Source organism: Xenopus laevis, chromosome 4S, assembly GCF_017654675.1.
Source record: "Xenopus laevis strain J_2021 chromosome 4S, Xenopus_laevis_v10.1, whole genome shotgun sequence".
In the NCBI taxonomy this organism is placed as follows: domain Eukaryota; kingdom Metazoa; phylum Chordata; class Amphibia; order Anura; family Pipidae; genus Xenopus; species Xenopus laevis.
The window spans coordinates 4,821,013-4,845,177 of record NC_054378.1 but is presented as its reverse complement, the minus strand read 5'-3'; the positions used below and the strand labels follow the sequence as shown (position 1 = coordinate 4,845,177).

Below are 24,165 nucleotides of genomic sequence, written 5' to 3'. Positions count from 1 at the left end.
CTTCAGTAACTGAACCTCTTACAACCCCCATAGTTGTCACTGAAACAACACCCTCAATCATTGTCACTGAGACAACCCCACTGGTTCACACTCAATCTACATCTTCTGTAACTGAACCTCTTACAACCCCCATAGTTGTCACTGAAACAACACCCCCAATCATTGTCACTGAGACATCACCACCCATTAACACCCAATCCACAACTTCAGTTAGTATTCCACCGACAGCCCCCATAGTTGTCACTGAAACAACACCCTCAATTATTGTCACTGGGACATCCCCAACTGTTCCCACCCAATCTACATCTTCAGTAACTGAACCTCTTACAACCCCCAAAGTTGTCACTGAAACAACACCCTCAATCATTGTTACTGGGACAACCCCACCAGTTCACACTCAATCTACATCTTCAGTAACTGAACCTCTTTCAACCCCCATAGTTGTCACTGAAACAACACCCTCAATCATTGTCACTGGGACAACCCCACCGGTTCACACTCAATCTACATCTTCTGTAACTGAACCTCTTACAACCCCCATAGTTGTCACTGAAACAACACCCCCAATCATTGTCACTGAGACATCACCACCCATTAACACCCAATCCACAACTTCAGTTAGTATTCCACCGACAGCCCCCATAGTTGTCACTGAAACAACACCCTCAATTATTATCACTGGGACATCCCCATCTGTTCACACCCAATCTACATCTTCAGTAACTGAACCTCTTACAACCCCCAAAGTTGTCACTGAAACAACACCCTCAATCATTGTAACTGGGACAACCCCACCAGTTCACACTCAATCTACATCTTCAGTAACTGAACCTCTTACAACCCCCATAGTTGTCACTGAAACAACACCCCCAATCATTGTCACTGAGACAACCCCACCTATTCACACTCAATCTACATCTTCAGTAACTGAACCTCTTACAACCCCCATAGTTGTCACTGAAACAACACCCTTAATCATTGTGACTGGGACAACCCCACCTGTTCACACTCAATCTACATCTTCAGTAACTGAACCGCTTACAACCCCAATAGTTATCACTGAAACAACACCCTCAGTTATTGTCACTGGGACAACCCCACTAATTAACACCAAAACTACATCTTTAGTAACTGAACTACTTACAACTCCCCCAGTTTTCACTGAAACAACACCCTTAATCATTGTCACAGGGACAACCCCACCTATTAACACACAGCCAACTTCCTTAGTAACTCAACCTCTTACAACCCCTGTAGTTGTGACTGAAACAACCCCCCAAATCATTGTCACTGAGACATCACCACCTATTAACACCCAATCCACATATTCAGTTAGCAATCTACCTACAACCCCCACAGTTGTTTCTACCCCAACGATTGTCACTGAAACATCCCCCGCAATCATTGTTACTGGGACAACCCCACCTATTAACACTCAATCTTTAAATACACCACCTGCAACTTCCACAGTAGTCACTGAAACAAAGCCTTCAATCACTGGAACTGCGACAACACCTTGCTACTGTGAGATAAACACAGTGCGATATACTCCAGGTAAGTTATTCTTATGTCATATGTTTTCAAATTGACTAATCATGCTTCTTGTCTTGTTTACCTTCAAATACTGCACTAACAGGCTTGGTTAAAATCAAATTTTAAACTGTTAATTCTGCTAGTCATGTATGGCTCTGTATTATTCAACTAAAGGAGTGAAGTATACTTATTTGCAAATTACTAATGATTAAAGAAATACTAATTAACAGATTTCTACTTCATGGACAAGAGAATATTTGAAACACTAACACTAGCTTTGTGCTAAAATGTCCTGACCCAATAAACTAATTCTCTGTTTAACCCTTACAATGTTTAGTACTCCAATTTACTTGGTTCTAACCATTTTTACTTGAAATGTTTATGTTCAAAGTCAAAAGATCCTGGTGTAATTGGGATTTTATCAAGCACTATATCACTTTATAATTATTATTAATTAATTTTTTGCACAATTGAATGCAATAGATAGAATGAATTTTTAATCAATTCAAAGATTTTAATGGATTGATTGAGCAACAAGTCGCTTTATTTATAAAAAAAATTTTTGGCACCCATGCATTTTAGGTGCTAATAAAGATATTAATTATATCACAATATTGGTATATCAGCAACTCATTGATTAATTTCATCCACAATTTTACTTCAATTGTTATTAATTTTAACAGAATGTTCACTTATAGAAAGCACAAGTATCCAGTTGTTTTATAGAAACCGTGTTAATGAAGTGACGTGATTGGTAAATAGGGGATACTTTTCTTTTGTCTTTTATAATTTATTCTCCAGTACACTGACAAACGTCAGATCCCCTTTTTAATCAATTTATCATATACCAACAGATAGATCTCCTTCTATTAAATTACAAAGTCAAAAGATCGCAGCACTCCCATCTTATTGAGATAAAACCATCTTTATTATTTCATACGACAACTCCAGCAATGTTTTGGACCATCCAGGTCCTTTCTCAAGCTGACAAAGTATCGAAAGTGAAAAATTGTTAATGTGGCATTTAAAATATTTTTTATTCTTCAGGTCAAATAATCTACACAGTAGCAGACAAAGAAGGTTGTGAATATTATGCAGAATGCAGCAGTCAGTGCACAACAGTGAGACATGTAGGAGACTGTACCACCCCAAGCACACCCGAACCTTCATCATCACCACCTCCAACAACACCCTCACCTGAAGAAACCACTCCAAGTGTAACAACTAGTCCTGTTCCCAGCACTACATGTTAGTTTTACTATTCACGTATATGCAAATGCACGTTTATATATAGGGTTCAGGATTTCTGGTTGGCTCAGGATTTGGCTACATCCATTTACTTTTTGGACATTTGGATTTGGCCAAAAGCTTTTGTATACAGAGAAATCAAATGCAAATATTTATGTTAACATTATGTGCTGTACAAATACTTGTGTCATTTATTCTTTTATAGATAATGCTTTTTTGGTTATCTCGTTTGTATATGAGTATGTCTAGCGTTTATTTAGGTATGGGATCGCTTACTTGGAAACACAAAATCCAGTAAACTCTAAATTAGGGGATGTCCTATCCCATTGATTACATTTTAAGCAGATACTTTAATGTTTTATAATTCTTTTGTTGACAAAAAAGTGATTCTTGACCTTTTCAAAGAAAATATGTAATCTTTTCAAATTTGTCAAATCTAACAATGCAGGTATCATGTATGTGGCAGGAACAACATCTGCAGAATACCCAACAGCTACACCCTTTATACCTGAACCCACAGACTCAGGTAAGTTTTCATTTACCTTTAAAGATCAGCAAAACAGATGGTTTCTGTTAATCAATGCAATTAAATTCTCAGGAAAGGGATGGAGAGTGTTCAGAGGTTCAACTTAATGTGAGGTGATGCTTGAAGCCAATTTTGAGAAAAGCATTGGTTTCTGTAACATGTTGCCTAGAGTAAAACCAGAGACATGGTACGTTCATGCCGTCTGCATTATCAATATGCTACATGAGCAGACAGCTAAAGTCCTGGTTCACTGTTATTGCTATCCCATTAATTGCAAGTAGACTTGGCTTGTTTTACCTATTGTTAATCTGGTCACAGGTTATCAGTGTAAGTCATAAGGCTAACTATACTGTATAACCCCCTGCTCTGCACTAACTCATTGCCCACTCTAGGTATATTCTGAAATACCATAATTCCTGGGTGCACTCTTGATCTGATTGACTGTTCCTGACCCTTTCCTGTCCTTGACCTTTTCTGATTCACTGCCTGAACCAACCTTGATAACTGACTATTCTTCTGGATCCTGTACTGCGCTGTTTGATCGGTTATTGACCCCGGCCTGTTCCTCGACTACACTTTCTCATTCCCCTCCTCCTGTCACACATTCCGGCTCCCTTGCCTACCCAGAACCCTTGCCTCGGTTCTCTCACTTTAAAGGACCAGTAACATCAAAAAAAATTATAAAAAAATTTGTTAGTATACCACGAAAAAAAACCCACCAAGACTAATTAAACTTTAAAATCGCACAGCATTTATTAAGAAATAACTTACTGAAACTCCGCTTGCGCTCCTCTTCAGAAAAGGTGACATGATGACAATCCATTGTGCACTGCTCGATTTCTTCTCCCTGTCTATCTCCTATAAGGAAGGCAGGGAGGAGAAATCGAGCGCCGCACGATGGATCGCTGGATTGCCTTTTCTGAAGAGGAGCGCAAGCTGTTATTTCATAATAAAGGCTGTGCAATTTTAAAGTTTAAGTAGTCTTGGTGTTTTTTTTCGTGGTATACTAACGGATTTTTTGATTTTGATGTTACTGGTCCTTTGAGACCCGGCAGCATTTAAATAGTTATGGGCTGCTCCTGAAGCGAAAGTGAAACAGCAGAATCGTGAGCCATGACCAACACCTTGGCATCTTGAGTAAATATTTTACATAGAACCCTACGAGAAATGGCATTGCCATATTGTGGGACCCCACATAGTGAGGGCCATTTATAAAGTTCACACAGCACATATTTATTTGAAAATGGTTGTATTGCCAATGTTTTTTCCTGAAAGCTAAAATATTGCACTCTGTTTTTTTTTGCAAATTTGAATTGCGCACAAATTCGCAAATGGCTGGAAAATGAGACAGGTGTTTTGCATGAATGCAGCCTCTGTGCAATGTTGTTGTACATGAAAATAGTGTTGACAATAATTTAAATTTGCAGTTTGTTTTGTTCTCAATATGTTTTGCAAATATTTTCTCCACCACCAAAGTCGAGTATGCACATAAATATTCGAAATATGCTATTTATTTCTGTCATCACAAACTAAAATACCTGAATTTTACACTAAACCATCCATCTCACAAGGAACTGGCTCAGCAGCAACAAATAGTTCAGGACAGTTTTTATTTTGTTTTTCTACATCTAGCATCTTATTTCAACAGCCTTATTTAAGCGTATTGCCTAAATAATGAACAAATGTTTAAATTAACTTAACAGGCTTGATATCAACCTCACAAGTGGAACCATACTCTGAAAAGTCTGTAACCATTAATGACTTTGGTACTCCAGGTACAGCTTTAGCCTTCCTTTATTTATATCATATTATGTCTACAAATTGCTCCTACTCTAACTTAGAAATAGATTTTTTTCTAATAAAAAAAACAAGGATAGAAAGAGGAAGTCATATCAGTTGAAGAATAAGTTACAAAAAATGTCAATATTAAAAATAATGCTGAGACTATCTAATCTTATATAGGACATTTATTCCATGTGAATATACAATGACATTTCTCAGCTATTATAAATGTTATTATAACAGAATAATATCTTGTATTAGAAAAGAGGAGCCTGGTTTCTTTCTAATGTGTGTACATGGGGAGGCCCATTTATCAAAAGTAAAATTTTGAATTCATGTGAATTTTGTTTAATTTGAATATAATCACAATTCGACTGGGAGGTTATAAAAATTGAATGTGTAATATTTGATCGAATGATCCCGATTCATATTTGATTTGTACAATTCGAGATTATTTCCATAAAAAAACTCGAATGTCAGGAAGGCTATTAACATCTCCAAATGGCTCAATGGACCTCTGACATTGACTTGTACGTGAACTTGGCAGGTTTTAGGTGGGGAATATTCGAATCAGGACTGTTTCCATGGTCGAGGTGTGATAAATCTCACATTTACATTTTTATTCGAATAGGGGATTCAAATTCTAATGTTTCAATTTTAAAACTCGAAAATTCAAATTTGAATTTACTTTCAACCCTTGATAAATCTGCCCCTACAAATGTAAAAACACAATTTTTTTGTAGAAAAAAAACCTCACATTTTTTGACATTAAACTAAGATAGTGTTAAAAGTCCAAATAAAAAAGTACTCCAACTCTGGGTTTTGTTTAATTGTGGTTTTTTGGGCATCAAATCCAAAAAAAGTTACAGTTTTCTGTGACAAATCCAAAAACTTAGTACGATTCAGATTTTTCACGACTTTATCATTTTTTTCCCGCACAGAAAAAATGTATTGATAAATGGGGGGGGGGGTTGGTTGGAGTAGTTTTCAGAAATTAGTGAGAACTTTTCGGATTTTGATAAATAACCCCCTAAATGTTTAAAAGTATTTAGTAGACTAAAGGTACGGAAACCTAAATTACAGTAAGCATTCCAGATAATTGATCCTATTCCTATGTTAGTCTTTCATGGGAACAAGCAAATCTATTTTCTCTTTATCAGCATATCCAACTTGTGACTGCAAGATGCCAACTTGCAAGCCTGGTTATCGCCCTGCAACTTTCTCAAGAATGAATTCCTTCTGCCCTCAAATTTCATGTGGTAAGTTTTATTTAAAGTAATCTTAAATTAAAATAAACAAATAAATACATACATTTCTAAATATATACAAAGTTGAGGATTGTGTCGAGCTAATTACCTGTTTACCTTTAAAATAATTTAAATAGAAGTTACATAGAAGTTGATATTCTGAGTCAGTTTGCAACTGGTATTACTTGTTGTTATTATTTAAATATGTATTATTTATATTTAGGGGCAGATTTATCAAGGGTCGAATTTCGAAGATAAAAATACTTCGACCATCGAATTAAAATACTTTGACTTCGAATATTCAATTCGAAGTTTTTTCGACAAATTTGCGGTCGAAGTAAAAAATGTAGAAAACTGCTCTAGAAGGTCCCCATAGGCTAACAGAGCACTTTGGCAGGTTTAATTTGGCAAAGTATTGAATTCAAAGTTTTTTTAAAGAGACAGTACTTCGATTATCGAATGGTCGAATATACAAACAATTTTACTTCGAATTAAATTCCAAGTCGAAGTCGTAGTATCCTATTCAATGGTCAAAGTATCCGAAAAATTACTTTGAATTTTGAATTTTTTTACTTCGAAAATTCCCTCAAATTCACTTCGACCCTTGATAAATCTACCCTGAGTATGTATTGATTGTTGACTTTCAGTTACTTAGCTTTTTGCTCAGCAGCTTTGAAGTTTGGAATCTCAGCAGCTATCTGCTTGCTAGGGTCTTGTATACCAGCCAATAGTTTGTATATGCAATTGGAATAGACATACATAAAATATATTTAAAGACCAAACATTAATAGACCCTACAACATCTCAGTGATACCCCCAGTGCTTGATTTATGCTGAGAGAATATTAGCATTATAGCTATCATTTTAGCCTTTACAAAATTCCAGGGCACACTGTAAACTCACAGTTGGTATCTATTTTTAAAATATAATGTTGCTTTAATTTTGTGGGGGTCACAATCTGTGATTTTTTAATTTTGTTTTGACATAAGAATGCATTATTTTGCTTCATCTCAACAGTGGCAGAATCTGTCTGTGTCGTGGGAAATGACGTATACCATGTAAGATTTTTTTTTAAATTTTAATATGTAGGAAATGCATGAAAATCTGGTTTTGTAGGTACCCAGAAAATAAGTTATAGCACCTATGTTTAAATCAGTGTTTGAGCTCTTACACTACAGATGTCTAAAGCATATTAATTATATTTATATGCATTCGATGCATTTATTTGAAAAGACTTTTAAAGATCTGCTTCACTTTAGGGGGCAAATTTATCAAGGGTGGAAGTGAAAATTCGAATTTCAAATTAAAAAATTCAAACTTTCAAGTTTTTCTAGTGTAATTTGACTAGGGAATAGTCCAAATTCGATTAGAGTTTTAAAAAAATGTGAAATTCAAAATTTATCATGTACTGAATTTGAATTCAACTATTCGCCATCTAAAACCTGCCAAATTGGTGTTTTAGCCTCTTTGGAGTAGCTTTTGTAGAAAAAAAGTTTGTGGGTTGATCACCCGAATTTAAAAAATTAGATTTTTGAAATAAATTTCGATCATTTTTTTCTAATTTGGAGTTTATGGGAGTTTCTGTAAACCATTTTCCAAGGGGCAGATTTATCAAGGGTCGAATTTCAAAGTGGAAAAAACTACGAAATCCGACCATCAAATTGGATTACTTCGACTTTGAATGTCGAAGCAGTAATAATAAAACAGTACATTGTATTTGATCCCAACTAATATATAATTAATAGGAGCCTTACTGGAGCCTAATAAATCCTATTGGGTTTTACTTATTGTTTTAACTTTTTTAATTGACTTGGGCTATGGAGATCCAAATTATGGAAATATCCCTTATCCAGAAAACCCCAGGTCCTGGGGATTCTGGATAACAAGTCCCATTCCTGTATATATAATATATCATGTAGTCCCAAGTGCAACACTCATAGAATTGAAATATTTTTTTTTTCTATTCATAAAAAATGCTTTGCGTTAACAACAGGTAATCTCCCTATTTTTTTACAAAAATAATTGAAATTCTTTTTTAATTTTCCTTTTTAACAGCAAGGGTCAATCGTTCCACAATCCGATGTGTGCCAAACATGCAAATGTTCTTCTAAAAAAGACAATAAATCCCAGTTCTATGCTGTCAACTGCCAACCAATTGTCTGTAACACAAACTGTAAGAAGGTAAGTCAATCTTTGTAAGCTTTTTTTGTTAACACACACCAAGGTCAACTCTTTTGTCTCCTTTTTTATGTGGATCAAATCCTGTAATGTGACCACAAATTTCTATAGTAATACTAATATGCATGTGCCTAGTGATGGGCAAATTTGGGGAGTTTCGCCGAAAAATTTGCGAATTTCCAGCAAAATACGCAAAACAGCGAAAAATTCGAGAAACTGCGCCGTTGTCTCGTTTTTGACGCCAGCTTCCATTTTTGACACCGACGTCTGTTTTTTTGTCCATTTTTGGCAAAATTGTGCCGGCATCCAAAAAATGGACGCTGCCAAATAGCGGGAATTTGCCGCAAATTCATGCCTGCCGAATAAATTTGCCCATCACTACACGTGCCCTATCTTTTATAGCAGTTAATATATGTCATCAGTTAATCATTGTTTAGGTTAATGTAGGGGCTATTTTAATTTACTGCAATGAAAAATCAAAGTCATTGTTGGTATCAGTACTTTCCACCTCTTTAGAAAGTAAAATATGTCACAATTTTGTTTGGTCTTTCTAGGGCTTTATATACAAAACAAAAGCAGGCGTTTGCTGTGGAGAATGTGTACCCTTGGAAAAGCCAAAGTGTATTGTGAAGGGAAGCAATGGTATGAAGATAAGCATTGAGGTAAGTCTTACAGCTCATTTAATGGGGACCTGTCACCCTAAAAAAATATTTCAAATTCTTTTCTACTGTGTTTGTCAAGTAAAATAAATATTACTTACACTATATAAAAGATGTACATCTTATTCCATCAGCCTTAGAATTCAGAATCTCTGCTAGGTACCATTTTGTTGGCACTGTTATTAAGGCTAGCTTTGCATCATGCCAAAATGTTGTTAATGTGCCAGAATGGGGGACCTAATGTCTATGCCTATACACTGGCTACACAATCAGGCAGTATGGAGGGGGAATGAGAGGATGTGACATCAAGGAAGTGCAGAAAGGAAAGTGAAAGTGATTGCCTAATATATAAGAGTATATGCGCATTTTTTTTGTCTACCGTGCAACAATTTTGTCTGCTGCACAACTATTTTGTCTACCACATGTCATATTAGACACACTAGCAACATTTGAGGGATTATTTGTCAAAATTTAAATTGTTCTTATTTTTTAAGTAAGAAAAGTCCAACCAAATTAGAATCCATGATTTGACCTTATTTATTATAAAAAAAAAAAAAGCTTGATTTAATCGTCCGGGAAAAAACTCGTTAAAACCAAGCAAAACCCCAAGTTTCTTCCCGAATCGCTCAATTCTTTTCTGGCTTTTTCCTGAAAAGTCAGGATTTTTCTGATTTTAAAAGGTTTTATAAAAAAACTGGAAAATTTGAGTTTTGCCCCAAAAAGCCTGACCAGTGTTTAGTAAATAACCCCCCAAATTTCACATACAAAACTGACCATGTGGTGAATTTTTGCCAAACTTTTTGTCAGTGGAAAAAATGTGCTCATCACTAATAACAAGTATGGATGTCTTAATTTAAAAAGAGAATTTGGTGTTCATGTTTATTATGAAAAGGACTTTTATTACATAGCTTTTTATGTCTGAGTGACAGGTCCCCTTTCAACCATATTTCCCAATGCAAGTGTCTTTAGCATTCTGAATGTACTCTGCCACATGTATCTACTGTAAGTTTATACACTCTTTTACTTGCCTTTATGTTAAATGTAGATCATTATTCTTGTACTTGTTGTACATTGTATTGCTTTATCTTTTCTGTAGATTGGACATTCATACTACCCCACAAATAACACCTGTGTCCATTATGAATGTGATGCGAACGATGACCAACCCATCTTGACCAAAGTAAAGCAGGTCTGCCAGCAGCTGGACATTTCTAGATGCCAACCGGTAATCTTGTTACTACATTTCATTCTTTGAGCTCTTTCTATTTCCCTTTTCAGTTCCGTTCTTGTGTTGTTGTACCAAGTAGCGGAGCTTCTCACAAATTCACAACAATCAGTGCAACTGTAAAATGGTGACATTTGGGGGCAAATTTATCAAATTTCGAGTTCATGGGAGTTTGTAAAAACACCCATAAACCTCATGAACTCCCATAAATGCAAAATTTAAAAAAAAAACGACCTATCAACATTTTTTAAAAAAATCTAATTTTTCAAATTCAGGTGAATAGGATCGACCCACAAACTCAAATCGGATTCTGATCTAATTTGATTCGAGTTTTTTCTCCAAAAATTTCAGGACATCCCCCATAGTTGAATTTGAATTCTTAAAGGGCCAGTACATGATAAATTTCAAAATTCAAAAAAAAGCTCAAATCGAATTTTAACTATTCTAATTTTTACTTCAACCCCTGATAAATCTGCCCCTTGGGCTTTGCTTTTATTTCTTTTGCAGAATACGTTAAAACAGGATGAAAATGGATGTTGCCAGACTTGTACATATAAGGGTAAGGAGAAAATTTATCAAGCAGCATACTCTAAAATTTTTTACACTTTTTTAAAATAAAAAAAACAATGAGCTAGATTCAGATTGATGAGAAAAAACTTATGTCTTCATTCAATTCCAGATTTTCCCCCAGAGTCAGATGCAATTCAAGGAGAAAATCTTACAGTGTATCTCACTGTTTATCATGTTAAAAATCTATTGAAATTTATGGGGAAAATAGAACTGAATTTTTTTTTTTTTTTTTTAAATTGTCCAAATTTATCTTACTCATATATTTTCAAGTGATACACCATAAAATAATGTTTTTTCTTGGAACTGAATTTAGCCCAGCGTATGAACAGCATAGAGGGTGGGTCTAACAAGTGCTGGATTAGGTATCAATCTTTTGTGGATACACTTACACTGTATTGACTTTTAAAAAATTCAACAGCTATGTGGTTGCTAGGGTCCAATGTACTTTAGCAACCATGCAATGATTTAAATGAGAGACTATTAGTGCACAAAATACAAAGACAAAAGCTGTTACCACCAACTATCAATGTTTCTAAGACTGAAAATCTGTAGAAATGGACATTATTTGTATATATAATCTGTATTTAAACAATTATTTTACATCATATAATGGCAGAGGAAACATGCAGTGCACGGAAACTCAAGAAGGTCCTAAGGGATGGCAGCTGCTCACTGGACGTGGAACTCACATACTGTGGAGGCCCCTGTATGGGAGGAGCCATGTAAGTCAGAAATTCTCATGGGAAAATCTTGTGTATTCAATGGACTCTGCCTTTGTAACACATTCCTTGCCATTTGCAGTACAATAGAGATGATTTTCAGAAAATAGTACCTTATAGCATTAATTCAGATGTGTGTTTTAGTAACAGCAGCAGTCACACAGTTGTCCTTATTCTCAGTTGATCCTACCTGTTGGTATATTCTTTTATCTTTCAGTGATTCTGAAACATTAGAAGGAGGATGTAGTTGCTGCAGACAAAAGAAAACACAAAGAAAGACTGTAAATCTTGTTTGCCCTGGTAAGAAATACAAGAGATATACCTACACAGATGTGGTAGAATGTGGATGCGCAAGTTCTGTTTGCAGTGCTTCAAAAATATCAGGAGAAGCTCATTCCAAAACATCAGGAGAAGCTGATCTAAAATCATCAAGACATGCTTCTTCAGAAACTTCAGGAGAAGCTGATTCAAAAGCATCAGGTGAATCTGATCCCGAAAATTCAAGAGATGCTGCTCAAAAAGCGTCAGGGGAAGCTGATTCAAAAACCTCAGGAGAAGCTGATTCAAAAACCTCAGGAGAAGCTGATTCAAAAACCTCAGGAGAAGCTGATTCAAAAACCTCAGGAGAAGCTGATTCAAAAACCTCAGGAGAAGCTGATTTAAAAACCTCAGGAGAAGCTGATTCGAAAACCTCAAGAGAAACTGATTCAAAAGAGTCAATAGTTGGAATTGAAAACACATCAGGAGAAGTTGATCTAAAAATACCAGAAGGAACTGACCCCAAATCAGTAGAAGTTTCTTTAGATACATGATAACTCTGTGAATGCCATTAGTGTTTGTCACTTAGGAGCTAGATTCAGTAAAACTAATTCAAATATTATGTCTCCTAGAAGATAGATTAACTGCTCATACTAATGATTTTCTAAATTATATAGTTTTGCTGTCATATCATGACAGCAAAGGCTACTTAACATGGGCAGTGGATGATGCTATTTCTTTCTATTAATGTTACTTTTCAGAATTAAGTAGAAAATAATAAACATGATTACAACCTTTTCCTTGGCGTCATCTATTTTATATTCATAAAAAAGTCAATAATGAATTAACCAGGCCCCTTTGGTTAGTCATTTGGAACTTGACAAGTAATCACTTTAGCTGCAGACCACAACTAGATTACAATATCTCTTATCTGGAAACCCAATATCCAGAATGTTCCATATTACAAAGAGGCCAACTTCAATAGCACTACTTTTAAGCAAAAATTCTATTGGTGTTTTAGTTATCTTTATCATTTTCTCTGCAGTAATAAAACAGTACATTGTATGGGTATGTGACCTGTTATCCAGAATGCTCTGGACCTGGGGTTGTCTGGATAATGGATCTGATAATGGATCTGTTCATGCCTTAAGTCTTCTAGAAAATCATGTAAATGTTAAATAAACCCAATAGGCTGGTTCTGCTTCCAATAAGGATTAATAATATTCTAGTTTTGATCAAGTATGAGGTACTGTTTTATTATTTAAGAGAAAAAGATCAATTTGAAAAATCTTGATTATTTGAGTCTATGGCAGACAGCCTTTCCCTAATTTGGATCTTACTGAATAACAGGTTTCCTGATAACGGATCCCATATCTGTATTTCATGGTAACTGCGTTGCATAAATTAATATTGGTGCAAAGCAATTATTTTCATTTATTTAATGATTTTGGGGCAAATTTATCAATGGTCAAATTTCAAATTGAAAAAAATTTGAAATTCAAATTCAATCAAACCAACTGAAATTAAGTTGAAGGTTTTTTTGGTGGAATGGGTCCATTTTCAATCGAATAGGTCCGTATTCGGCCGAATTTGAGTTGTACTAATCGAAGGAAAAGCGCATTTGATCTAATTCGATTCAAAGTTTTTCTCCAAAAAAACTTTGCTTCTTCAAAGTCCACCAATTGACTCCAAATAGCTTCTAGGAGGTCCCCCATAGGCTAAAACAGCAATTCGGCAGGTTTTAGATGGCGAATGGTCAAAGTCGAATTTTTGAAGAGACAGTACATGATAAATCTCGATATTCAAATTTTTGAATTTTTTTCAAATTTGAATCAAATTTGAACTATTCCCTACTATACTATTAGCTAGTCAAAGTACACAAAAAAATTGCTCAAAATTCAATTTTTTTTCATTCAAAAAATCACCTCGACCTTTGATAAATCTGCCCCTTGCTGTTTTTTTTTTCATAAATGTAAGGAATAGTGATCCAAATTACAGACAAGTCCCTTATTCAGAAAGCTCCTAGACATGTTGAAAATATTGATCTCATACCATACTATCATACTGTATGGGGTAATGACCCACACTTTGGCATCTATGCAACACATAACTATTCATATGATGAATAGTCAGAAAGCAGTTCCATCCTAAAGTGCTGGCTCTTTCTGAAAGCACATGACCAGGCAAAAAGACCTGAGATGCACCTACACACCAATATTACAACTAAATACACTTGCTGGTTCAGGAATGACATTTTATATTGTAGAGTGAATTATTTGCAGTGTAAACAGTGTCATTTAGAAATAAAAACGACATCATAAAAATCATGCAGAATTCCTTTAAGACCTTGTACCATGCAGATTCAGGCAGAATCCATTAGAAAGGCGGTGTATGTAGAAAAATATATATATATTTATAATATATATATATATTTATAAAATACCCCAATCCTGCCCGTCATGTATGGGCATATAAGTGAGCGCACACACTGATGACCCAGCACATGAAATGAAACCAGCAAGGAGTCTGCCTGGGAGGCAATGTGGAGCTCCACACCTTGGATTTGCACAGTTGCCCTTTCACTTTATTGGGAAGACATCAGGAAGCAGAGTTTTATAACTGTATTTTTGAAAAGCATTTAATATAATTAAATTTTATTAAATGCTTTTCAGAAATACAGTTATAAATCTCTGGAGCAGGGTACATTGTTTTTTTTTTTTACATAACATTTTTTAGTGTTACTGTTGCGTTAAAGGAAATTTTATTCTGTCTCCAACAAACAAACATAAAACAGTGACAATCCAGTAAATCGGGTCAGGGGTTTCCGGATCCCATACCTGTACTTCATTTTCACCACAGTGACAATCCTGTTAATTGGATCATGGAAAAAGTAAGCACAACTATTTGTTTTCATTAATAAAATCCTAAATGATACCGTATATTGTAAATTTATGGGACCAGTTATCCATAACGTTCGGGATATGGGATTTTTTTCGGATAATGGATTTTTCTGTAATTTCTCCAAAATCATGTAAACATGAGACAAATCCAATAGGCTGGTTTTGCCTCCAATAAGGATTAATTATATCTTAATTTGGATCAAGTACAACCGACTGTTTTATTATTACAGAGAAAATGGAAATAAATTTAAAAAATGTGGCTTATTTGATTTTAATTTAGTCTATGGAAGACGGCCTTTCCGTAATTTGGATCTTTCTGGATAACAGGGTTTCAGGATAACGGATCCCATACTGTACTTCCATTTCACCACAAGATGTCCCTGTATCAACAATGATGTGCACTTGTACCTTGACAACAATAATCTATATAATGCCAAAGCCTGAATTTTCTTAAATAAATATTTGGGTACCCTATATAACTAGGCATTAATGTAATATAAAGATGTAGTTCATCATTAAATTAAGTGGTATTGAGAATGTTATTTGGAAACAGAAAGTTTACAACTGATTTGTTTTTTTTTAAACAATTTACACAGCATTCTGTTCAGCAGTGCCCCATTTTGGAAAATGGTGCTCTCTCGCACTAGACATTACTTCTTTAAAAAAATGGAAATTTGTCTCTTTAAGGAGGAGATTTTTGCCAGCATTTTTTCAGCTTGCCTCATTGGCATTAAGGGGGTTATTTATTAATGTACCGAATGCCAAAAATTAAAAAATATATTTTTTTTTACTATAAAATCCAAAACTGGGAAGTAAAATGATAATTTGGCACTCTTTCAAATAGGTGAAGTTTTCCCCAAAAATATACACTGGCCTGGGGACAAAAATGCAGGGGTGAAACTACTGGGAGTGTAGAGAATGTGATTGCACAGGGCTCGGATACCCTTGGGCTCTCCACTTGCGCCAATGCCAATCTGCCCCTAAAAACTGCGTCCGGAGGCGGAATAGGGGTCCGGCTGCTCTGCTTACATTCGGGCTCCAGCGATGATACTGTAGTTAGTGAAATAACATTTCATTGTCTTTTAAAATTGTCTTAAAAGGGTATAAGTTTAACTTCTGTCAGAGCAGACAAATGTTTTTTTGTTTTTCTTTAATAAAAGATGAGAGTGAGACGTGGCACAGGAAGCACGCCTTTCCTATTTACAGGTGAACCGGACTTGTTCTACCCACTAATGCAATATTTCTATACAAAGCTGTACAAAATAATGTATTTAAAACATCATCACCATTTGTTGCCTTTTCTTAGAAATGCCACCAGGATTAGGGTTCAGGTTAGCACATAAGTATCCAAGTGTTACAAGATTTGTACAAACAGTACAGAAGGTCTGTTTGAAAAGGGAGCTGAGCAAACAGAAAGTTTTATACTTATGTTGAAAATCTTTACCTTCCCAGATCTGTGGATTTCCAAATTGTTCTTCCTTCGCCAAGTCATTACATTTAGGGGCAAATTCATCATGGGTCGAATATCGAGGGTTAATTAACCCTCGATATTCGACTGGAAATTAAAATCCTTCGACTTCGAATATCGAAGTCAAAGGATTTTAGCGCAAATAGTTCGATCGAACGATTAAATCCTTCGATTGAACGATTAAATCCTTCGATGGAACGATTAAATCCTTCGATCGAAACGATTAAATCCTTCGAATCGAACGATTAAATCCTTCGAATCGAATGATTCAAAGGATTTTAATCCAACGATCAAAGGATTATCCTTCGACCAAAAAAATTTAGGAAAGCCTATGGGGACCTTCCCCATAGGCTAACATTGGGTTTGGTAGGTTTTAGATGGCGAACTAGGGGGTCGAAGTTTTTTCTTAAAGAGACAGTACTTCGTCTATCGAATAGTCAAATAGTCTAAAGATTTTTAGTTCGAATCATTCGTTTCGAAGTCGTAGTCGAAGTCGAAGGTCGAAGTAGCCCATTCGATGGTTGAAGTAGCCCAAAAAAACCTTTGAAATTCGATTTTTTTTTTACTTCGAACCCTTCACTTGAGCTTGGTGAATGGGCCCCTTAATCTATAATTACATGAACATCTGTTTGTGATGTTTTATTTCACGTATTCCTGCTGGTCTGGCTGGCAAATAATGCTGTGCCAATGTTCCTAGACCAGTCTTTATGCAATATACTCCTACAAGGATGTTCTTGCCAAGATTTCTGAACTGTGTCCAACATGTGTATCAGATGAAATATATTTAAAGAAAATAAATGAAAATAAATGAAATACACCAGATCAGTGTTCAACTAGCACCCCCCCCCCCCCCATTAGACCCTCCATTAAAGTCTGGTTGCTTACCATTGTGTAAGCTTCAAAGGGTGTAAGAACTGAGCTACTGTAACTGTTGGGAAGCTTTGTAAGATATTGCTTTGATCACACCTCAGATTCAGGCTGCATTGTTCACACTTGTAATACCAAGTAGGGGGGTTATTTATTAAAGTCTGAATGCCAAATCATGAAAAATGTACGTTTTTTTGCTATAAAATCAGAATTTTTAGTGGAAAAAAAACTTGACTTTTTGCGAGATTTATTGTACCCTGCTAGGATGCAAAAAGTCAGAATCTGAAAATTCTCCATCTCAGACCTGCTAAGGTTGTATATAAGTCAGTGGGAGAGGTCCGTATCCTATTTGGAAGTTTCTGTGGTCTGCACTGGAATTAGCCTTAAAATCTGACTATTTCTGACTTTTCGGGCAAAAATACAAAAAATTTTCACTTTTCAGGAAAAAGCCCAAAAAAAATCGCATTATGTGGAAAAAAAACTCTGAAAAAATCGTATGATTCAGGTTTTCACTTGATTTTATCGAGTTTGTCCCCGATCCGATAAAAAGGTCACATCATGGATTTTAGTGTGGTTGGACTTTTTTATTTAAAAAAATCTGAAAAAATCTAATTTTGAAAGAGGTGTTCATATCTGTAAAAACAAAAATTTCACTTGCACTCGAAGGCTGATCAACGCAGGAATATACCCTTACACTTTATTGGCAGATAGGTGCAACGTTTCGGGGATGTCCCCTTTGTCAAGCATAAAATATAGTGAAAGAATTAGCAATTTAACACATCCAAGACGTAAAGCACGTAAAAAATTAATTAACATAATGGGTGGCTACAAATCAAACCCAATTAAATTCTAATGAGCCAAAGTTGATCACAAAAAATTTACTTTCTTTGCATAAAGTACATTAGTGGAAAATAGAAATAATTTTGTAGAAAAAAATTCTTAGTCGAAAATTTTTTTAATAGAAAAAATTCTTTTGTAGAAATAGTCTCTTGGCAAAAAAACATTGTAGAACATATTTATTACATACTTAACGCAGGAATAGTCCTTACGCAATTCGTTACAGTCCAGACCTAAGAGGTTAAATCCTTTTAACAAGCAGTTGAAAATTATGCTCCAAAGATAAGGGAACACTTCCTTTAGCAAGAGAAAAGGGCACATTTCTAGGTAATCCTTTCAATAAACCCTGTGGAGGAAAACTTGAGGCCCTTAACAAGTTATTTCTGTCAGTGGGTATAATGTACTGTTTCTAATTGCCCAAAATCATACAATGTGGTATCCAAATGCAATATGGGCACGCATCCTTGTAGAAACTGTGGGCACTGTAGTGGGATAATTCTGGGTAATATTGTTTTACATCCCCAACATGGTTCCAAACACAACATTAAAGGTTGTTTCACCGGTTACAGTACGGAAGTAGTTTATTCTATAAAGTGCCCGTGCGGATTGGTCTACTCAGGCCAAACCAGCAGAGCGATAAAAGTGAGACTGAATAAACATAAAAGTACCATACGTCACTACCAACCCATACCTGATGTACAGATTAAACAAAAAAGTACTGCCAAAGAAAAAGTTAAAAAGGAGACGGTATTGGCTAAAAAATTTTTACAAAGGGACATCGCATTTCCCAATTGAAATGGCAGATTGTAGAGAAAGTTCCACATAAGCAAGGGTATAACATCAAGAAGTTATTACTGCAGAGAGAATGCTATTGGATCTGGCTATTGCAATCTAGGCACCCCAAGGGGTTAAATGAAGAGTTTAGTATGGCGTGCTATTTGTGATAATAATTTTTTTAATGCTGTAATTCACTTTTTCTTTTCAACATTTTTATTGAGTTTTCCAAAAATAAAACAAGCAAGATTTACTTATCACAGCGCAAATTGAGTGTGAATAAGCTATATGCATACATCATGCTGTTTACAACACAAAGGCATAATAAAATTGTGAAAACATAAAAATAATAAATGACTAATACCACTTTTTCATATAACCAGGCGACATGAAAATTTTCAACAGGGACAGAATTTTCCTCCCTTCTCCCTTCCCTTCATATAGGGTAAGATAAGCATTGAATGTATAAATCGTTGCAATTGCTGCTGATATTGATCTCTTCAATTCAATAATTGAATAGTTGGTTGCTCTTTTCTCTTGCTAAAGGAAGTGTTCTCTTATCTCTGGAGTGTAATTTTCAACTGCTTGTTCAAAGGATTTAAAGGGATACTGTCATGGGAAAAAAGATTTTTTTTTTCAAAATTAATCAGTTAATAGTGCTGCTCCAGCAGAATTCTGCACTGAAATCCATTTCTCAAAAGAGCAAACAGATTTTTTTATATTCAATTTTGAAATCTGACATGGGGCTAGACATATTGTCAATTATTATACATGTTTTCATTAGAAACATGTATAATACCAGATCTGTACTGGCATAAATATCAAGCTAATAAAGGGTCACAAAAGACCTGAAATTTCACATTCATGGTCTGAAGCAATGCTTTTTTTTTTTTTTAAATAGGGATTTAAATTAGACTTTTTAAAAGAAGTCATTGGAGTGCTGTACATATAATCCCATTGTTAACAGTTCCTTACTGCTTGTATGGTCCTGTCAAAAGCTGTCAGCTAGTAGTCCCCTGATATTTTCACTACATTCTCAACCTGCACAGTCATAATATCCTTTAACAAGTTAAGTGCACAGTGCAAATGAGAAGGAACCAAAAGCTGACAGCCCATTCTAGCATATTATAACCGTATAGTGCAAATAAGGAGTTGGTAGCTACACAGCACAGGTGATAAAAGGGCAGTTAGTAACAGTATGAAGGTGCAAGTCAATGTATAATGTAAATACTATAAGGTGAGGGTACTGTAGTTCATCACTGGAAGTAGACAGAATGTCAGTATAAGGTAATTGCAATGCACAAGAAAAATAACTTACAAAGGCAGTAGCGCTATTGCAGCACAGTCACTGGTGGATCAAAAGATCCAAACGGTACAGTGTCCTACTTGAAGCGATCATGAACTGTTTTTAAGATTGGGAACTAGGGATGGGCGAATTTGAGCCGTTTCGTTTGCGAAACGAGGTGAAAAAATTCGCCCATCCCTATTGGGAACTATGGGGCAGATTCACTAACCGACGAAAAGTCATTAGTGATCGCTTTGCACCTATCGCTACTCTTCACCAGGAGAAAATTCACAAAGAGCGTAGTTTCGTCCCAGGCGTCTAACGCTGGTGACATTTCGCTAGCGTTACTTCAGCAATGCCAGCAATTCAAAGCGAAGCAAAGCGTTCATTTCTGATGACCTCACTAGAGGTATTGCACTCAGGCTAATTTGCATACGGCAGGAAATTAAAGTTGAATGGACGTCTTTATGTTATATGTTGCAGCAAATACATTACATTACACAAGTCCAGGGAACCTTAATAAAGACAATAGAGTTGTTATATTGCTCTACACACGAGCCCAGTGTATAGTTAGGGGCCCATTCACCAAGCTCGAGTGAAGGATTCGAAGTTAAAAAACTTCGAATTTCAAAGTGTTTTTTGGGCTACTTGACCTTCGACTACGACTTCGAATCGAAGGATTTGAACTAAAAATCGTTCGACTATTCGACCATTCGATAGTCGAAGTACTGTCTCTTTAAAAAAAACTTCGACCCCCTAGTTCGCCATCTAAAAGCTACCGAAGTCAATGTTAGCCTATGGGGAAGGTCCCTATAGGCTTGGCTAAATTTTTTTGGTCGAAGGATAATCCTTCGATCGTTGGATTAAAATCCTTAGAATCATTCGATACGAAGGATTTAATCGTTCGATCGAAGGATTATTCCTTTTTGCGCAAAATCCTTCGACTTCGATATTCGAAGTCGAAGGTTTTTCATTCCCCAGTCGAATATCGAGGGTTAATTAACCCTCGATATTCGACCCTTGATTGCCCTTAATGTTCCATATGTTAGAAAATGTGTGGGGGAATCCGGTTATCCCCAAAAAAGAATTTAGGACTTTTGCAGCCTATCACTCTGAAAAAAGGAAAAGACGCCAGCGTTTATTGAACTTAGAAGCTTTTCCACTCACAGAATGCGGAGTAACGTCCATTCGTCAGAGCAACATTTTCCCTAGGTCAGTGATTCCCAACCTGTGCTTCGAGAGCAACGGTGTTGCTTACTGACCCCTTGGATGTTGCTCCCAGTGGCCTCAAATGCTTGTGTTGCTCTCCAACTCTTTTTATATTTGAATGTGGCTCACAAGTAGGTTGGGGACCTCTGGCCTATGTATTTGAATGATACAATGTCATTATTTATTGTTTTTTTGTTTTTTTTAAGAATTGGAATGGATTTATATTCATTATCTTTATATAACATGTACAGTAGAACTAATGTTCTCTATCTCTAGCTCAATAGTCGTTTTTTCTCCACTGTTAAATGATCCTGATTTTGCTTTGTTTTTTGATCTTTAAATGGTTTCTAAAAAGAAAATGTAATTTGTGAGTTTTTTTCTACTTTGAAAATAACTCACAAATTAAAAAAATTAGAAAGCCTGTGTATTTATTAAAAAAATCTTAATATAAAAACATTGATTGCATACAGTTGTGAACAAAACTTGAACAATTTGAATGTTAGTTTACAAGTTCAAAAAAAAAAATTGAGTGAGTTTGTAAATTAAAAAAATTCTAAAACCCAAAAATCTCAAATAAAATAAAAATAGATTGAATTTTGCCAAGGACAACTCCCATTGAATTCTACAGGAACTTCTACTTTTAGATGCCAAAGTTTTGCATTTTTTTTTTGTGCTAAATAAATACCGGACATTTGAGTTTTTAAAAATATAATTCAAATTTGTAAGTTTTTGAGCAAAAAAATCAAAACCAGGCAAAAATTCAAATTTGAACTTTGATAAATCCCCCCCCCAGTGTAGTTGTTTTATCTTCAATTCGATAGCATTATGGTTCACATGTTTGATCTCATTCTATTCTTCAATTTACTTTTTTTTTTTGTAAATTTGATGAATCCACTCCACAAGGCCATATGTGTATTCTTTTCTTGCTAAATCACGTTGTTTACTGACCACTGCTATAAAAGAGAATGTACAGTTTCTAGTGTATAGCCACAATTTAATCTCATGATTTATCTCAGACTGACAGATGTTTCATGTTGTGAAACTGTCAATATTGTACAAATGAAGTATTCCCGTGTGAAAAGCATGAGCTAACAAAAAACTGTTGAAAACCAGTTACTGAGCCTAGAATCAAATTACTGAAATATAATCAACACAGTGGCTGATTAGGTTCATCAGTAATGTATTATTGTATTGGACTACAATAGGTAACCCCTAGCAGGACCCAGGGTCTCCCTATATCAGGTTTTAGATACAGGGTTGCCTTTTGTCTACAGAACTGTTCACATTGCTCCAGTGTCGGACTGGCCCACAGGGATACCAAGAAAAGTCCTGGTGGGTCAAGGTGTCTTTGGGTCCTCATGCTGCTAGACATTTGGCCTATTTCATGGCCATTCCCTCTTTCTATGAGAACAAAGTGGCTAAAGAGATGGAATAATATATTATAGTACGTCAAGAAAAGGAGAATAGATGAGTGAGGAAAGGAAGAATAATAGTACTAAGCGTGGGCCCCTGGTCTAAGATTAATTGGTGGGCCCCTAGTCAAAGGTTTTTGGGTGGGCCCCTGGTGTCCCAGTCCGACACTGCATTGCAATATGGTATGTTGAAGGCGATTCAGAGATAAGGGTTCTGGCATTGCACTCATGGGATTAATAAAAGAGGCCCTCATTGTGATTCTTTGATTAAAATAGCGTGAAATGTTGACTAATTTAGAGATGAAAATAGAATATTTGGATTTAAAGATAAATTAAATTAAATTAAAGATAGTCACCTTGTTGATGTCAAACATTAGTATGAAATATGTTTTGCTTGCAGCCAGGAGACTACAGACCTGTACGCTTGATGTTTTAGAGTTTTTAGACCTTTTAAAATCTCACCAACAGATAATTTATAGGAATAACTTCAAATCGGAGGTAAAACAATTGCCAGTGAACTGTGTAAAAGTATTAAATATACTCAGAATCTTACCAGCCTGCACAGTATTTATAGATAAGAAGGGGACTGGGCAATCAGTTGGCAATCTTGGCATAATAAACACTGTACATAGGACAATCTGTAAATTACCTCCCCTTAAAAAAAAATAAAATAAACACAGTGCAAATACTGTCATATACAGTGCCATTGGGACACAATATATTTCACCACTAGTATAAAATAGTATTCACCAATAATATAAAAATTAAATGAACCCTTAACCACCCCACAGGCATTTGGCAAAAGCTATAGTTTCTCTACTCAACATATAGAGGCCCATTTATTAACCTTTGAATTTTAGTAGTATTGTAGCTTTTTGAAATCTCAATCAAATGTATTTTCTCTAAATCAAATGCCATGAAATTTATGAAACACTTCAAATAAAAAGAAAAAGATTAGTAATTACATTAATGGACATATTTATCAAAAATTACATTTGTGAGGTTTTACTACTTTTTCTTTTTCTACTTTGAATAAACTCACAAATTTAAAAAAAACTTGGATGTCTGTTTATTTAAACCTTTTAATATAGAAACCTCCAAAAAAAATCGAAAACTCAAAATTAGGAATTTAAAAACATAGCTTGAATTTTGCCTAGGAAAACTCCAATTGACTATTAAATGAACTCGCAAGCTTTTTGATGACAAAGTTTTACATTCAAGTTTTTTTTTGCTTAATAATACCAAACATTCGAGTTTTTGAAAATATAATTTGAATTTGCGAGAATTTATGCAAAACAAAATCGAATTGTGGCAAAAATTCAAATTCAAACGTTGGTAATCACCCCCTAGATGTAGAGTTTAGTTATAGATGGAAATTTTCACCAAGTGACACTCAGAGAAATCAGTTTTACACATTTTTGGTGAATTTGTCCATCACTTGTACAGAGATCATCCTATATAAGAAACT

The 24,165-nt window shown here is 35.2% G+C and overlaps 1 protein-coding gene across 1 annotated transcript; it reads left to right on the top strand.

Annotated features, from left to right (window-relative positions):
* Positions 1 to 797: 797 nt before the first annotated feature.
* LOC121393160 (intestinal mucin-like protein) lies at positions 798 to 12,742 on the top strand. Its single transcript, XM_041560855.1, has 12 exons — positions 798 to 1,554; positions 2,581 to 2,781; positions 3,230 to 3,307; positions 5,011 to 5,082; positions 6,250 to 6,348; positions 7,354 to 7,394; positions 8,392 to 8,517; positions 9,069 to 9,176; positions 10,270 to 10,398; positions 10,906 to 10,957; positions 11,585 to 11,690; positions 11,905 to 12,742. Exons 3-12 carry the CDS (start codon positions 3,235 to 3,237, stop codon positions 12,497 to 12,499), a joined length of 1,401 nt encoding a protein of 466 aa, XP_041416789.1. The 5' UTR covers positions 798 to 1,554; positions 2,581 to 2,781; positions 3,230 to 3,234; the 3' UTR covers positions 12,500 to 12,742.
* Positions 12,743 to 24,165: the final 11,423 nt, after the last annotated feature.

Bases quoted from the DNA above. Each gene is read 5' to 3' on its own strand.
- LOC121393160 (XM_041560855.1), top strand. From the start codon at position 3,235: ATGTATGTGGCAGGAACAACATCTGCAGAATACCCAACAGCTACACCC. The intron at 9,177-10,269 runs GTAAGTCTTACA...TCTTTTCTGTAG, and splicing joins GTATGAAGATAAGCATTGAG to ATTGGACATTCATACTACCC. The intron at 10,399-10,905 runs GTAATCTTGTTA...TTTCTTTTGCAG, and splicing joins ACATTTCTAGATGCCAACCG to AATACGTTAAAACAGGATGA.